The 15,025-nt window shown below is 40.6% G+C and overlaps 2 protein-coding genes and 1 pseudogene across 4 annotated transcripts; 1 reads left to right on the top strand and 2 right to left on the bottom strand.

The window, feature by feature from the left end:
- Positions 1-417: 417 nt before the first annotated feature.
- On the bottom strand, positions 418-10,078 carry npat (nuclear protein, ataxia-telangiectasia locus). 3 transcript variants are annotated; one of them, XM_085429647.1, is made up of 17 exons: positions 9,835-10,078; positions 9,551-9,669; positions 9,399-9,459; positions 9,233-9,305; positions 8,995-9,035; positions 8,404-8,646; positions 8,229-8,304; positions 7,265-7,388; positions 6,713-6,801; positions 6,524-6,605; positions 6,347-6,443; positions 6,114-6,230; positions 4,226-5,626; positions 3,804-3,904; positions 3,231-3,324; positions 1,763-3,099; positions 418-1,162 (listed from the first exon to the last, which is right to left on the bottom strand). In XM_085429647.1, exons 1-17 carry the CDS (start codon positions 9,869-9,871, stop codon positions 1,082-1,084), a joined length of 4,173 nt encoding a protein of 1,390 aa, XP_085285773.1. In that variant the 5' UTR covers positions 9,872-10,078; the 3' UTR covers positions 418-1,081. The 3 variants fall into 3 exon arrangements, with proteins under 3 accessions (XP_085285773.1, XP_085285774.1, XP_085285772.1); XM_085429648.1 differs by having other exon boundaries at positions 6,114-6,212; positions 6,713-6,804; XM_085429646.1 differs by having other exon boundaries at positions 6,713-6,804.
- Positions 10,079-10,284: 206 nt separating this feature from the next.
- On the top strand, positions 10,285-12,599 carry LOC146693771 (uncharacterized). The gene is made up of 5 exons (XM_085429661.1): positions 10,285-11,088; positions 11,221-11,333; positions 11,541-11,698; positions 11,789-11,921; positions 11,995-12,599. Exons 1-5 carry the CDS (start codon positions 10,950-10,952, stop codon positions 12,451-12,453), a joined length of 1,002 nt encoding a protein of 333 aa, XP_085285787.1. The 5' UTR covers positions 10,285-10,949; the 3' UTR covers positions 12,454-12,599.
- A 49-nt stretch (positions 12,600-12,648) lies between these two features.
- On the bottom strand, positions 12,649-15,023 carry LOC146693772 (uncharacterized; annotated as a pseudogene).
- Between the last annotated feature and the right edge of the window lie 2 nt (positions 15,024-15,025).

The raw sequence follows: 15,025 nt of genomic DNA on the forward strand, positions 1-15,025 counted from the left end.
CTGCAGGTCTATATTAATGTTATCGCATATATGTGACACTTCTATGGTCTTGGAAAGTTTTAAGCACTGACAAAGCCTGAAAGGTCAATAGGTTAGCATGTACCTTGAGTCACGCGGTACACCTAAACGTCACTGGCACCAGTAGAATCTACAAATCAGTCTGGCTGCCTGAGGTTATGAACATCAGAGTTCAAATGTGACACAAGCATCCTTGAAGGATTTCCTCAACATTTTCAGCCATCAAAGGACAACACTGACAAACCTTATACTTTCTAGAGCTCCAGATTTCCTTATCATCCTGTGGTGTTGTCCCAGCCTTCACACAACATTCACACTGAACAAAAAAAACCACGTGTTCTTTTAGTCTTTATAGGGACTTAGTAAGAATGGCTTTAAATGTAGACAAAAGAACAAGCATGATTTTCTTTGTTTTATTAAAATGAAGCCAAGTATACAAATGTGAACAGCTTCAACAAAGCATCTGATTCTGAAAAAAGGTAATATACATGTTTATGCTACTAAAACGTACATTTACACTAGTTTTTTTATTTTTCAAATAACAAAATGTTTCTCAACTCAAAAACAGGAGCTATAATTCAGTGTTTTTAAAAATGTCTGCTAGAAACATATTCCAAAGTGTAATTTTAGATACAGACCTGTCAGGTGTCAAATAGGCCAGTATTTATCAAAGGAGTCAAATATTGACCAAGGCAATTCTTTGAGTCGACCATTAACAACACACACCCACTCTGCCAAAGTGCCCAAAATCAAAACTGTTCCACAACATAAGTCAGAGTGTAAATCAATGTCCTCATGTTCATTACTGAGTAAAAAGTGTAAAAAATCGAAAGTGCAATGGTTGCTTTGCTACTGTTGCAACATGATCATGAGATATGTCACCTTCACTGGAGGGAAGGGGGTTTGCCAAAATTCCCACACTTTTTGAAAAATCCATTTCAACTTTAATGTCTCAGGCAAAATTATTAACAGGAACCAGATGTACTGTGTTATCAGAGGGCTTGTTCTATTTCTGGATTGTAACACAAGTTACGACAGTCCTTTCCTGCTGGCGTGTCCGGTTTCATTCATCATAGTGAAGTGAAGACAGGAACTTATCCACATCCAAGTCTTCAGGGAAATAATCTATAATTTTCTTTCTTTCCTGCAAATAAAATGAAAGCAATAAATAAGAGTTTTATGACAGAACTAGGTATCAAACATCTGCCTTCGTGTGTATGTGTTTGTCTTTACTTGCTTTGCTTTTCTTAACAACTCAACATCTACTTTACACTTGGCAAGTTTAAGGCTGGATGATCCAAAGATGTGCAGTGTCAAGATTCTTTGAGTGGTCCTCATATTTGGCAAGAAACTTGTCACGCTTTCAAAACAGTCACATAGCTTACCAACAAGCAAGACCGGCAATCGCACAGGATGCCAGGGTGTTAGGACCCAGTTAACTGGCTGTGTATTTGCCCAAGCACCTCATTCCACCTTCATCATACTGCAAGTGTATATTGTACCAAATATGCATATTTTGAAGAGACTATGAAGTACTTGGGCATAATAACAAAGTGTACTTTATTTAGTAAATTAGATTAGGTTCCATAAATAAATAATAAACACGTAAAAAGGACTGATACGCAATGGAAGTTCATCTGGTGTCCACACACCTTTGATAATCACTACACAACAAAACACAAAAGAGTTGAATACAAAATAAAGAGGAAAAAAGACTGGACAAAAACCATGCTGCTGTACTTACTCGGTCTTTCTTTTTGGTGGGAGATCGTTTTGATTCTTTCTTTGGAGGGGGGCTTGATGCTGAAATAGGTTGCTTGCGTTTCTTTGAGTTCTTCGAGCTAGTAGGCGAGTTTTCTCCTATCCCCTCCTGACGCAAACTGTCCTTCAGTGGACTGCCTGTCCTGGCGATGGCAGCACGTGAAAGAATCATAAGTGTGTGAGCAGCCATGTTAATGCTGCTTTCACTGCCGGCTTCACTGGCAGGGCTGCAGCCAGGTACATCTGGGGTGTTGGGAGGCATTAGATGCTTTGGAGTACCCTCTCCGTCTTTAACCTTTCCCTTCTGTCGAGGAGTCCTGGGACAATCAGCAGGTGCTTCCTGCTTACTGCCACTTCCAGGAAGGTCTGAACTGCTTGCACCAAGCCCTTTGACTGGATTCGCGGGAGATTTGAGCCCTTGAATGTCCTGAAGCATCTCAGCTGCCTGTTTAGCCAGAGAACTGGTTTTAGATGGTGTTTTTGTAACTTTGGACTGACTCTGAGATGCTGGCTGAGGGACAGCTGGAGGGCTCAAGTCTCTTGATGCTGAGGATGAAGGTTGTTGGTCTTGCATGCTACCCTTCATTTCATTCTCTTTGTTAGCTGTGACATTTGGCATTTCCTGAGAGGAAGTCTTCTTTTCTGTACGTCCCTCACGTGGTTTCAAAGGCACCTTCTCTGCAGATTCTTTCCTGCTGCTTTCCTCTTTGTCCTTCCTACTTCCTGATTTTAGTGCAGAATCAGACTCTGACTTGGAGTTATACGAATCCTTAGGTTTTGAGTTATCTTTATGTGCATCCTGACTGCATTTCCTCACAACAGATTTTGATCTTTTTTCTGATTCTGACTTTTTTCCAGCCTCAACCTTTGAAGCATCAGCACTGCTGGTACTGGCACTTTGAGACTCCTGCTTGTGGGTGTTATGATCCTGCTTGCGAGAGCTCTTTTTAGCAGAATCTTTCTGGTACTGTTGTAAAGAAAAGGGCTCCTTCACTAAGCTTACTCCAGCCTGCGGACTTGCTAAACATCTGACAGTTTCTACCCTCCTCTTGGGTTTGTTGCCACCCAGGATAGTAGGTCTTATTCGAACAACCGACTCTGTATTAGTTTTCTCAGTCTGCTGGATAGATGGTGATGGGGATGTAGTTGCAGTCATGGCTGTGCTGGTTGTAGTTGTTTTAGCAGTTTGTGGTTGAATGTCTGCAGAAGAGTCAAAACATAAAATTCTCCTGTGACTGGCACCTTTTTCTGCATCCTGCTGGTCTGTGTTTCCAGCTGATACAGGTTGAACCTCTTTACTGCCCAGATTTTTCTCAGTGCCTGGAATTTAGAAATGAGGCCGTGAAATTAAAACATTATGCTGAGCAAAGATGCATTCAAAAAAGGATACCATATAATTTTTAGCCAGTATACATCTTCACCATGGAGAAGCAGGTTAACCTTTAACTTACCAGCAGCTACAGGTTGTTTGCTTGCGACGGTGGGAGTTTTGGACGGGACAGTTTCTGTCTGCTCTACTGATACAGGATTCTGTATGGCAACAAGCTGTAAATGTAACAATGAATGGGTTAATGTGGTTTACATGTGAAGTGAACTGGGACTCCTTGTAGAAGCAGAATGTCTTACTTACAGAAAGTCTTGGATAAACAATAATCAAACAGATCTTCAATTCAAAATTGAACAGAAACTTGACTGGGTCAAAACTGACCCAAGCCATACTAGCATAGAATATGAACAGTATGTAAAGGTTAAAGAGTATGTTTATCCTTTGAAATACAATGTATAATACATTTTATTTACCAGTTTGCATTGCACACAAGATAAAGTTAACACATTGACCTGAGAGTGGCAAAGTTTGGACAGTTGGACAGTTTTGTTTACTTAGCAGCCAATTTGGTCTGAAAGTGTCTCGTTTAATAAAGAAATAAAGCTTTTCTCACTCCATCATTCTGGTTAAAATGGTAAGAAAGGAAATGCTTTTAACTGCAAACCACATGCTCCGACTAACAATAAAATGATCTTACTTGATTGGACACCATCTGCACTTTCCCCACAGGATTCGGTCCTACAACAGAAACAGGAAGCATCATGGGCTTCACGGGTGATGGCAGGACGAGTGCTGACCCTTCAAACAGGAGCACAGATGTCATAGTTTGATAATTATGATACTGAGAAAGTTATTGAAAGTGAAGGAAAAAGATTAAACATGGGGACATGCCTTGTTGCCATTGATAACTCAAAAATAAATAAATAAATTGCTTAACGACAGTGTCCCTACAATCTTTTGCCAAAAGAACTTTACTTTCAATATTTTGGACTGTAATCAGTGCAATAATGTGGAAAAGTATGTTGTTATACACACACTGCACATTGCTTACTACCTTACATTCACTTATAGATGTAATGTTTGTGGGATGACTCAGTTTTGCAGCCTTCTGTCTCTTACCAGTGGAGTAACTTGTAGAGCGAGTTGGTGTTGTCACCGCATATTGATTTGTGGGTAAAGACTGTCCGTTTGAGACACCAGCAGGCAGCACCACCTGTCTGCCTTCAGCTTCGGTAGATGGGGGCTCTGTTACAAGGAAATAGCTGGCTCCTTGGAGGGCAGGGTTAGTTGCATCCAGGGGTAGTTGAATTATATAGCTCTGCTGGGCCTGTGACGTTCCAGTTAGTGGAGATGCAGTTACTGCTCCAGCCTTGCTGCTCAGAGGACTAGCAAATGCCTCAGAACTTTGTAATCCACTAACTGCCTGCGCCACCTCATCCATGTTGGCCTTTGGAGTTTCAGGGCATCCCACCGGCTTAGCTGGGGAGGAAACGTAAATGGTGGGAATCTTGTCTCCAGAAATGCTGGAAATTGCCTGGTTTAAGGCTGTGTCGCTGGAAGAACCTTCATCCTGGTTATCACTTATGATTATTTTCAAAGACATGACATTACTGGAGTCTGTTGCAGCCGTGTTTGGGATGCTTGTGGTTAACAGATCAGCTGTTGTTGCAACTGAAGCTGCAGGAGGAGGGGCAACGGGGGCACAGGAGGAGGACGAGGATGCGGGTGAGGCATGTGCAGCTCTTGGACTTGCAGAGGTAGAAGCAGACGTTGGTGCGGCAGGTGTTGCCGTAGATGGGGCAGCAATAAAAGCAGATGAGGGTGAGGCTGCTGAAGCTGTAGTATCTGTAGAAGAGGATGTTTTTAAGACAGATTTTGATATTACTGAGAAAGTAGACACTGGTAGAGTATCTCCTCCACTGTTTGAGAGTAATATTTGAGGTAGGTCAGCGGCGGGCGCTGGAGTGATGTTCAGCTGAGCTTGTTCAGGAGGCAAAGATGATGCTCCGGGTGCACCAGGTTGATCTTTAAACTCTTGTGATTGTTTAGGTTCTTTTTGGTTGTTCATATTTGAGGCCGATGTTTCCTCTGGCTCAGGAAAAGCACAAGAGTCCACTGGCGAGGGATCTGTGGAAGATTCACCAAAGACAGGCGCGATAGAAGTGCTGTCCTTTGCGGGAGGCTCCTGAGTGGCCAAACTGTCCAAAGGAGGAGGGGGAGGTGTATTCAGTGGTTCATCAATATCCATTGGTGTTTCATTGACAGTGTTAGTGAAAAGTGCATCTTTTTCTTTTCTGTTTGAGTTTCTTGGAGCACTTGAGACACCTCGGGGATCCCCTTGACTCACTATCAGTCTGGCTGAACTGTTTTCAATCCTGGATGATCTGCCACTGGGACCAAGAACTGTTTTCTTTAACAGTGTTGGAGGAGCGGACTTTCTTGTCTTTCGCTCTTGCCCAGGTTTCGTCTTCACCGTCATTGGTGTTGTATCTGAAGCAGCTGAATCACTGTGTGTGGCACCTGAAAATAGAAACAGAGTTCAATTATTCATTTGTCTCTATTGTTAGCAGAAATGATAACCTGCTTGACCTCTCATAGAAAGTTATTTAAACTTGGAAAAATGTTTGGATTTTTATTATAATTTCACAACTGATGCTTCCAGGTTTTATGAAGTCCAAGTGGCAGGGATGTTCCTGTAACCAGCTGTCAACCACTCTCTTTTTCCCCACAGTTCTCAACACTACTGTGAACAACACCATGAATGTCTTGCAGGAGAGACTATCTGAAAGTGCACTCCACCTCTTCGTCATGGCTAGTATTTTCCTGCAGTTCATTTCAGTTCTTAAATTAGGAATAATTATAGGTACTTTTCAATTTTTGACTTTGTTTACAAAGTTTACCAACTGTTAGAAGCTCAAGAAGCTACAGCCTTACACCTCTAAGCCCCTTCCAGACTTTCTGTAGACATTTATGCTGCCTTTTCGACGTTTAGATTATGACAGACTACCTGTATCAATATTTTGAAGGAGTCTGATTGCAGATGTAGTTCCAACAGTGTCGGTCTCTTCTGGACTACTGCTCGTATCGCCATCTCCTGCTTCTCCATCTGCAAATTTAGTTTTATCTGCAAACATCAATTTATAAAAAGTCTTACAAAAAGTTCTTTAGTTAAACTGTTACAGACATTTGCGAACCATTATTTAAAGGAAAACACATTAAAGTAAATGAGGTCATAGTTACTGCAGTCAAAGAGGTCAAAGAGAGCCTGAAAAGCTGGGTCGGACTCAGTTTGCTCCAAAATGTCATGGATGGCGTCGTCACTCATATGAATTTCCCCCTGTATACGTGAGTAAATAATAATAAATTACACAGAAAAAGTGAAAACATTACAAGCAAAATGTTAAGAAAAAAAATCACCTGTAATCCTAGTATTTCATCTATAGACTGGTCTGTTTCCACTGTACTTGAAGAACCCTTTGATGTTTGGGGCATTGGCTCACTGATAGTAGTGATGAAACAGAGTAGGAAACAGCACAATCATTATCAAAAACTATGCACAATACATCCAAGTGCAAACAAAATGAAGAGTCCTATCGTGTTACTTACTTTGCAAGGATTTTGTTGATGTTTTCAGCAAGTTTCTCTTGTAAGGACCTGTCACCCAGTATCTTGTCACGTGCGTTTTGTATCACAAGCTGCTGTAAAGAGTGAGATGAAACAGAGAGTGTGTCATTTCTGATGCAATAAAGTAATTTTTCTTTGTATCTAGAGACACAGACTGATATATGACCATTCAGCAGATCAACAAGGTTTTAAACAACAATGTCAGTGGATTTGTTAATATGTGATTGAAGTGTAGTCTTTAACTTTTCTCTGCGATTAGGAAACCTAGCATTACTGACATACTGGTGGTGGTCAGAGGGCCCGGTGGTGGTCAGAGGGCCCGGTGGTGGTCAGAGTGGTGCGAGGCGCCAGTGTCCGGCAGCCTCGCCTCTGTCAGTGCGCCCCAGGGCAGCTGTGGCTACAACATAGCTTGCCATCGCCAGTGTGTGAATGTGTGTGTGAATGGGTGGATGACTGAATGTAGTGTAAAGCGCTTTGGGGTCCTTAGGGACTGAGTAAAGCGCTGTACAAATACAGGCCAGGCCATTTACTTACAGGGAAGTTTTCATCAACAGCCTCTTCAGGTTGGGGTTCTGCACTGCTGCTGCCAGCAGCTGTAGCAGATCTGCTAGGGGCACTGGAGCCACTCGGAGCACCACTTCTCTTCCTGGGGGTGTCCCTGAAGACAACAGAAAAACATTTTAAACAAACCATGGGAATAACAATAACAGCACAATAAAGTCAAACAAAAATATCACATGCTGAAGATCAAATTAATCAATGAAGTTGGGGTGACCCAGCACAGACAATATTCCAGGCTGACTTTGCGTCACCAGCATGTTCTTTTCGTCGAAGTCCCTTGAAGTCGCCAAATATCACTTTCTATGGTTTCTGATTATGGCTATATCACTGAGGATTGCTTTCGGTGTGTGCGCAGATTAAGGAACAACATACTGATATTGAGTCATTTAGAATAAGCAGTGACACAGCCTTGTGACTGATTAATGTCATGTGAAATTAACTACAATCAGCATTTTTTTTTTTTTTAGCTCAACCAGCCAAAGGACCAATTAGCTTATGACATGGCATCTGATGTCCTCTCCATCCACAGTTCAGAAGGATCACTACTCCTAGATTGGTCAGAAATGAATCAAACTTGCTCACAATCCCTACCTGATGCATTTTTTTCGTGCTCAAGATCACAACTGTCATTTTACAGTAAACACCCTGTGAAGTTTGACAAACCCTTAGCAAGAAAAGCTACTGAATCACTAACATTCTGGATTATGCAACACACCAAATACATGTTTGTTGTTTCTGCAATCATTAGTCACATTTTCTGCAATGCGAAAGGTTTATTCAGTGATACTGTAAAGTCATTGTAACAGCAATGTCCATGCACAATTTATGTACAACGAAAGCTAATTTTTCCATCCACTTTAGATTAGTCTGTCTTTAGCACTCTGGACAGATGTTTATGTAATAACACCTATAGTAAAGCATTAACAACTATTCATACCATTTCCTTCGACCAGGAGACATTGGGCCTGGATTTAGCCGATGCTCTGAAACAATGATCTGCATGGGTGAATCCCCTGTAACGAATAAGTTTGAATATTTATTATTAAAAAAGCTGTGATCTTAGCATTACTTTACTTTAGCATTTGTACTCAGTTGTGTGTTATATTACTGACTGGGTGTAGTCATTAATCGGCTGCTGTCATGAATATGCTGGATTGTGCCACTGCCAGAAGCTGGTCTGCTGTTCGGACCACTGTAGCACACTGGGGTGGAGTGGGCAAGCATGCTGTGGGAGGTGTGCGCTGGGCTGATGATGGTGCTTGTCTCAGAAACCGATGAACAGACAACAGCACCCGCAGAAGCCACGGCAAGGACCTGCTGTCTAGCCATGTTTGCCAATCCAACACGTGAACGTGCTGCAACACACAGAGGCTGATAAGTAAATAGGTTACATATAAAACCTGAATGCTGAGGCACTGTTTGACAACTGTAAGTAATCATGGTGCCAATTTCCCAATTTGATGTATAGACAATGTTTTTATTCAGAAGTTATTTGGGTAACATGCCAATTCCTGGGGTTTTAGGAACAGGCAACTATAATCACAATAAGCTCATGATTAGGGAAGTCCCTTTTCAAACAGTTTCTGTTCCTACGTTATAGGTATATTTCTACATAAATGCATCAATGCATTAAACCTGATGCTTTCAGCTACATCACCATGTATTAGCCCATTACATCAAAACAAACAACCTGACAAACTTACTTCTCTGACATGCTGATATAGCAGGGGAATTCTGCAATGACCTAAGGAAAGATGCAGAAAAATATTCACATATTGATTCACTTCACCAAGTTTTAGCATTCAGAAACACAGCAGCAGATGTTTATCTTTCATCTCACAACAACATACCAATCAACAATAGAAAACAATAAGAAATCATTTTTCAAAATCAGCCCCATGCATCCTATGCTATCACACAATTATTAGTGAAGCTCATTACTTAATCTGGTTGAGTGTGAAATCCAGCTTTTTCCACAATGAAGTCATCATGACGGGAACCTCATGACAAGACTCTGTTGAAAATATGACTAATCATCAGCAACAAACCATGACATATGAACAATAATCGGTCATAAAACACTAAAGAGATCCTCTGAATGGCTTACCTTTTGTTTTAGCAGCTACATACTCATTTAAAATGGTTGTCAGGCTCTTCCCAAAGATGGACTGTGTGAGGAAAGATTAAACATAAATGCAGTCAGCTGTAATCATGACAGGCTGTGGAGGCGGCTTACAAGAGGGAGGAAGGCACACTTACAAAAACGCAAGCAGGAATAGTCCCATCTCCTGTGGTGTGCTCGGCATACTCTTTCAGGTTGGGGCTCTCGTGAATGAAAGCTTGGCTTGTAGCTGACAGTCCCTCTTCTTGGAGGTACCCTAGCGGAAGGACATTAGTAGCACCTCAGTCAGCAGTAACAGTTACCCTCCAACTGCAGCCCAATCAACCGTTAAGGCTGTGAGGCTAAAGCCACCCATTTACACTCGACTGTCATTGCTGGCTAACCCCACAGCTACTCGTCTGCTATGGACGACCAGACTTACCCAAAACAAGCCGAGCGACGTCAGACGGTAGCAACATGACCGACTAATTGTTGGTGAAAGCGGCCTCAAATGTGAACAGGAAACTCCATGTTCAGAAAAAGTCTCCGAGAAGCTCAAAAACTGACTGAAATGAAACCACGTCAGTGATATTATTGTGAAGGCGACGTCTTCACAATACTGCTTCTATACTCAAAAGGCGGGGAACTCAAGCACGTATAACCCGGAAGTACCAAGACCAAGCTATTGATTAGAATTGTGGTAGTTGTAGTCCAAATAGAAAAAAATCAATCTGGATAACATTCTATAGTTTTTTACATATATATACTTCAATTTATAGGTTGAACGTGACTTCAGCAGATCGTATACCACTTCAATAACACCATACCTATTAAAAACATTAGGTTTATTTTCATGCTGATAGAAAAGTGAATGGACTCACTCAATCCGGTTGTTCAGTCAGACGTCACGGATGACGTTGCAGGTATTTCCGGGTCTAAGTGCTCCTCAAGAAACAACGATGGCGGAGCCAGTGACTTTGTTCACGATTACCTCCTTCTTTAGCGAAGTACCAATTAGGGTTAAAAAGGGTCTTAATTCCTTCAACTCTAGTAAAGTGGTCAGTGTAACCGTTCTCCCAGGCGGAATTATAAAGGGAAGTGTCCAGGCATCCATGAAAAAGAAGATTTACAATGTTGAGGTGAGCTAGGAGTAAGCTAGCTAGCCGACGATTAAACATGAGATATTCTGTATTCTGATGTATTTCATAAAGCACACACACGTACAGCAATGCTATAACAGTGGAAGTAAACGAAGATGAAAATCTACATAACATGGAGGTTTTGGAGAGTTAGTAATGTTAGCCTAGTACCAGTTATATTAGCCTAGTTAACCTGGTACCAGTACACAGAGCAGCGCTGCAAGTGTTTGTTAGAATGTTTAGAATCAGAATCAGAAAGGGTTTTATTGCCAAATGTTGAGCAGGTTTACAACATCAGGAAGGAAGGAACATCATTAGGGTAAGCATTAACTTTCTTTCAATGTAGGTGCATGTTGAGGGTCAGTCAGTCAGGTTCAGCTCCTGTGAGTGCCCGATTGGCAATGATAAGTGCCATCATATGGCGGCATTGTTGATTTGGGTGGAGAAGAATGTGTCTCGCACTGACGTGGAATGTGTGTGGAAGAGGGTAAAATCATGCAAAGCAGAAGAAATTACTGCCAAGAGAGTGTCTGTGATGACACCCTCAACAACACAAGGTCAGTTATTTATTTAAAATTTGCCCTTTGAATTAATTATAATAATTATTTTCTTAACTTTTTAAAAAGCATTGTGTTTTATATGCTAAAATTATTATTTATTCAGATTACTAAAAGCTTTTTTTTTTTCAGCTGGAATCGAAAGACCTGTCTCCCAGGAGGACAAGGAATGGGCAGTGGCATCCCTATCGAAATTGCAACGTTTTACTGGGATGGGTTGGATTTTGAGTCCTGAATGCTCTCAGGTACTTTGATATTTACTTTAACATGTGGTATAAATTGTACATGTATGTAAACTCTTGTAAATTACATACAGCAGACTGTTTGCTTCCACTGTCCCCACTTTATTTTTTACATGTATTTTATATACTCTGTACCTGACTTTGTCTATTCTGTGGTCAAAATTTCTTGGTTCCATTAAAACCTTTAAAATCCTTTTGCTTTAAATCTAGGCTAAACCAGCCAAGACATTTGATGAAGTGCTGAGGAACCTGGGATTTCCCCAAGCAGAAGACAAGGCTCGTTATCTCTTGGCATCACTGGCTGTGTCTGACGAAGAGAAGAAACAGATTGAGGAAGCAACAGTTGGGCAAACGAAGAATGCATTGTGGTAAGAAAGTGTTTTGAAATTAATTCTGTTAAGTGTTAAGTAGGAAATTTTAGTTAACTGTGTCTCTTAATTTGTGTTTCTTTATAAAAGGTCAGCATATCGCAAGAAGAGAATCACAGCCAGCAACTTCGGTTTGGTCCTGAGTGCAGTCCAGCGGCGCTCATACCCCCCTTCCTTATTTAAGACTCTGCTTGGACAGTACAACCTGACAGAAGGATCTAAAGTAAGTTGTTAGTAAAAAGGGTCTGTGCATCTAAGAATTCCTTTATGACTAAGTTGTATTTTCATCCCCAAAGGCATGTGATTGGGGGATCCTTCATGAGCCAAAGGCCAAGCAGTTGTACACTGACTGTACTGGTGCAGCTATCAAGGAGAGGGGACTGTTTTTATCTAACAGTGGCCTGCTTGGTGGTTCTCCAGATGGGACTGTCTCTAATGAGTGCATCATTGAGGTGAAATGCCCATGGTCAGCCAGAGCCAAAACTGTATTGGAGGCTGCAGAAAGTAAGGACTTTTTCCTACAGCTGGATGAGGCAAGTGGTTCCCTGGTATTAAAAAAGAATCACAACTACTGGCATCAGATCCAGGGCAACCTCTATCTCACAGGGGCGAAAAGCTGTCACTTTATTGTTTGGACTCCATGTGACTTTTTCATCTTGCATGTGGATAGAGAACAAACTTGGGCTGTTAACATTGAAGCGTTGGAAACGTTCTACCGGGAAGTTTTTTTACCCCATATTTTATCGCAGCTTTGAATTCATATCAGCATGAGTAATTTATCAGTCCAAATGTTTATAGTTAATTTTAAAACTATTTGGAAATTGTACATTTTTTGTCATTGTAACTTTGTAAATATATTCAGATAAATTCTTAAATTATATTAATTTTTGATTTGAAAAAATAAAATGTTTTGGACAAACTGTTCCTGAAAATAAAGAGTAACACATGTATCTGGTATTCTTCATTTTAATTGAAAATGCATAGCAAGAAAACTAGGCAGTAATCAGGAAGCTGGAATGGAATGAAAAATGTAACAAGCCATTGATAAAAACAGAGTAAAACATTATACGAATCACAAATGAGACCATTCTCAATTTGAAACTATGCAACTAAGTTGTTTTTATGTTGTAACATCCTGAGTATACACACAAAACAATCCACTTAGGAGTTATAAATAATAAAAGTAAACTTATTCAACAGTTGTGTTTTCTGGTCCACAAGTAGTTAGAAAATGACACAATGTACTTTTACCTCTGAACTCTCACAGGTATAATTTATTCAATTTCACGGAGAATAGGTGTTTGTAAATTTGTAAGACACACACATCTTATTAATATTTTTTTTTAACTGATATGGGATGTGATGCAAAATTGAGAAAACTTTCAGTCTTTGAATGGAACGCTCTACATGTATTCTTGCACAGGAAATCTTCCTGTTGTTGTTCACTTCCTCCTGTGTGAATTGTCCGTTGGTGAGGAAGGACGGAATGTTCAGTGAGACCCCTTCTGGTAGGATGTCCCGAATTGTGAAGCCCTTATCTGCAATGACCATGTCACCTGGTTGTAGATGTTGCAGTACTCCACAGTCAGCTGTTATGGCCTTATCTGAGGCACTTCCACCGTACAAGTTGCTTACAAAGGTTATTACACCATTAGGAGCCACACCAATTAGAGCCTTTAGTGTGGTCCGTCCTTTGTACTGGCTGTACAAATGACTTTGTGTGTCAAGTCTCTCTGTGTTACAAACAGAAACTTCCGTGCAGTCAAGCACAATCCTGCAGTTAGGAAATGGTTGGAAGCAATCTGGCAGCGATGTTTGATTCTTGGCTCTCGAGGGAATGTTGTTTTCCAGCATGCCAACATACAAAATGTCATACAGTGCACTAACAATTGTTGTAAAAACATTAGTTACTGTGCCTCTGCTGCAGTTAAACCTTATTGAAAGGTCTTCATGACCAAAATTAAGTTTAAGCTTGATCAGGGTTAGAAATAACTGGTCAATTAGGGGCATCATTTGGACAGTCCAATCAGAATGATATTTAAGATCAAATCTGGAAAGAAGCGCTTCTAAAAACAGGACAGAAGCAGCATCGGGCAATCCAGTATAGTACTGGACCCTTTCAGGATTGTCAGATATTTGACTGAATGAGAAAGTCTGCTTCTGCTTCTCTACTTGTTTTTTAAGTTTTTCATTCTCTATTCTTAGCATGTCATTCTGAATCTCTAGCACCAGAAGACTTTGGGAAGAACTTGTGGAACTTGCAGTATCTGTCTGTGTAGCTGCATTGTTGGAATGATGTGGCTCATCTGATATTTCACTCTGATTTTCACCAATAGCCGGGACCTGCTCTTTTTTCTTCTTTTTTCTAACAGGGTTGTGGTCATCTGGGAACTGAAAAGACTTCCCGTCGTTCCATGCAAATCTTGTTGGCCCCGCAGCTTTTCCTTGAGGGAAGTGCCAACTGCAGACTCTTGAGTTGCAGTTTGGGGTGAAGTTTTCACGTCTGTGGAAGTGTTTAAAAAGACAGAGAGAAATTTCAGATCATACGCTAGCCCTCCATTAGTTATGATTAATACAAAAAAAAAAATAGAGATAAATAATAGAGAGAAGCTTCTTTCATCCAGATGAGAGAAGCTTCAAGAAACTTAAAACTTAAAGAAGTCCAGATGCTTTTCTTACACATCGTTGTACTAATTTGCTTTTAAGCTTACCAGAAAGATAAGTACTGGCAACCTTTGCTAGCTATTTGTTGGTTAGGTCTTTATTTTGGTAATTAACTGGCACATAGGCTGGGGATTGTAATGTATTTTCTTACATAGACATCGCTTTTTGGACGTAATTTTTATTCCTCTGAGCGTCGAAAGCTAACTAAGGTTCATATATATAGCGAAGTGACCCTTAGCTCTCAATCTTTGCTTGGAGAAATAAAAATGACTTCAAAAATGCAACAACGTCTTTGTATTAAAAAAAACACAATAAAATCCATTGTCTATATAAGTACAATTACTCGTAAAAGCCAGTTTGTCTTTTAGTAGCGGGTTTTAATTGTTCATCACTAGCTATATTAGCTAACTAAAGTAAGAGCCCACTAGCTCTTATCTTACAAATTTATTCATTCACTTACGAGTTGTAACATACCTTATCAACTTCAGCCACTTCCTCTTCTCTCTCTTTTCACAAGGAAACCGGTAAAATGACAGATTAGACTGTTGTTTTGAGCCAGATTGGTTAAAACAACCAGGAACACAGCATTGTGTCATATTGAACACAGGAGCGTTTAGACCCGGAAGTAGGATTCGTCGGATTCGTCGCGTCATCACTGAACAA

This window comes from Copadichromis virginalis, linkage group LG14 (genome assembly GCF_057382275.1).
Source record: "Copadichromis virginalis isolate Kocher_CV1m ecotype Utaka linkage group LG14, C_Virginalis_male_GT1.1, whole genome shotgun sequence".
Classification (NCBI taxonomy): domain Eukaryota; kingdom Metazoa; phylum Chordata; class Actinopteri; order Cichliformes; family Cichlidae; genus Copadichromis; species Copadichromis virginalis.

Bases quoted from the DNA above. Each gene is read 5' to 3' on its own strand.
- npat (XM_085429646.1), bottom strand. From the start codon at position 9,871: ATGTTGCTACCGTCTGACGTCGCTCGGCTTGTTTTGG. The intron at 9,306-9,398 runs GTAAGCCATTCA...TATTTTCAACAG, and splicing joins TGTAGCTGCTAAAACAAAAG to AGTCTTGTCATGAGGTTCCC. The intron at 6,444-6,523 runs GTGATTTTTTTT...TCACGTATACAG, and splicing joins ATGAAATACTAGGATTACAG to GGGGAAATTCATATGAGTGA.
- LOC146693771 (XM_085429661.1), top strand. From the start codon at position 10,950: ATGGCGGCATTGTTGATTTGGGTGGAGAAGAATGTGTCTCGCACTGAC. The intron at 11,334-11,540 runs GTACTTTGATAT...CTTTAAATCTAG, and splicing joins TGAGTCCTGAATGCTCTCAG to GCTAAACCAGCCAAGACATT. The intron at 11,699-11,788 runs GTAAGAAAGTGT...TCTTTATAAAAG, and splicing joins CAAACGAAGAATGCATTGTG to GTCAGCATATCGCAAGAAGA.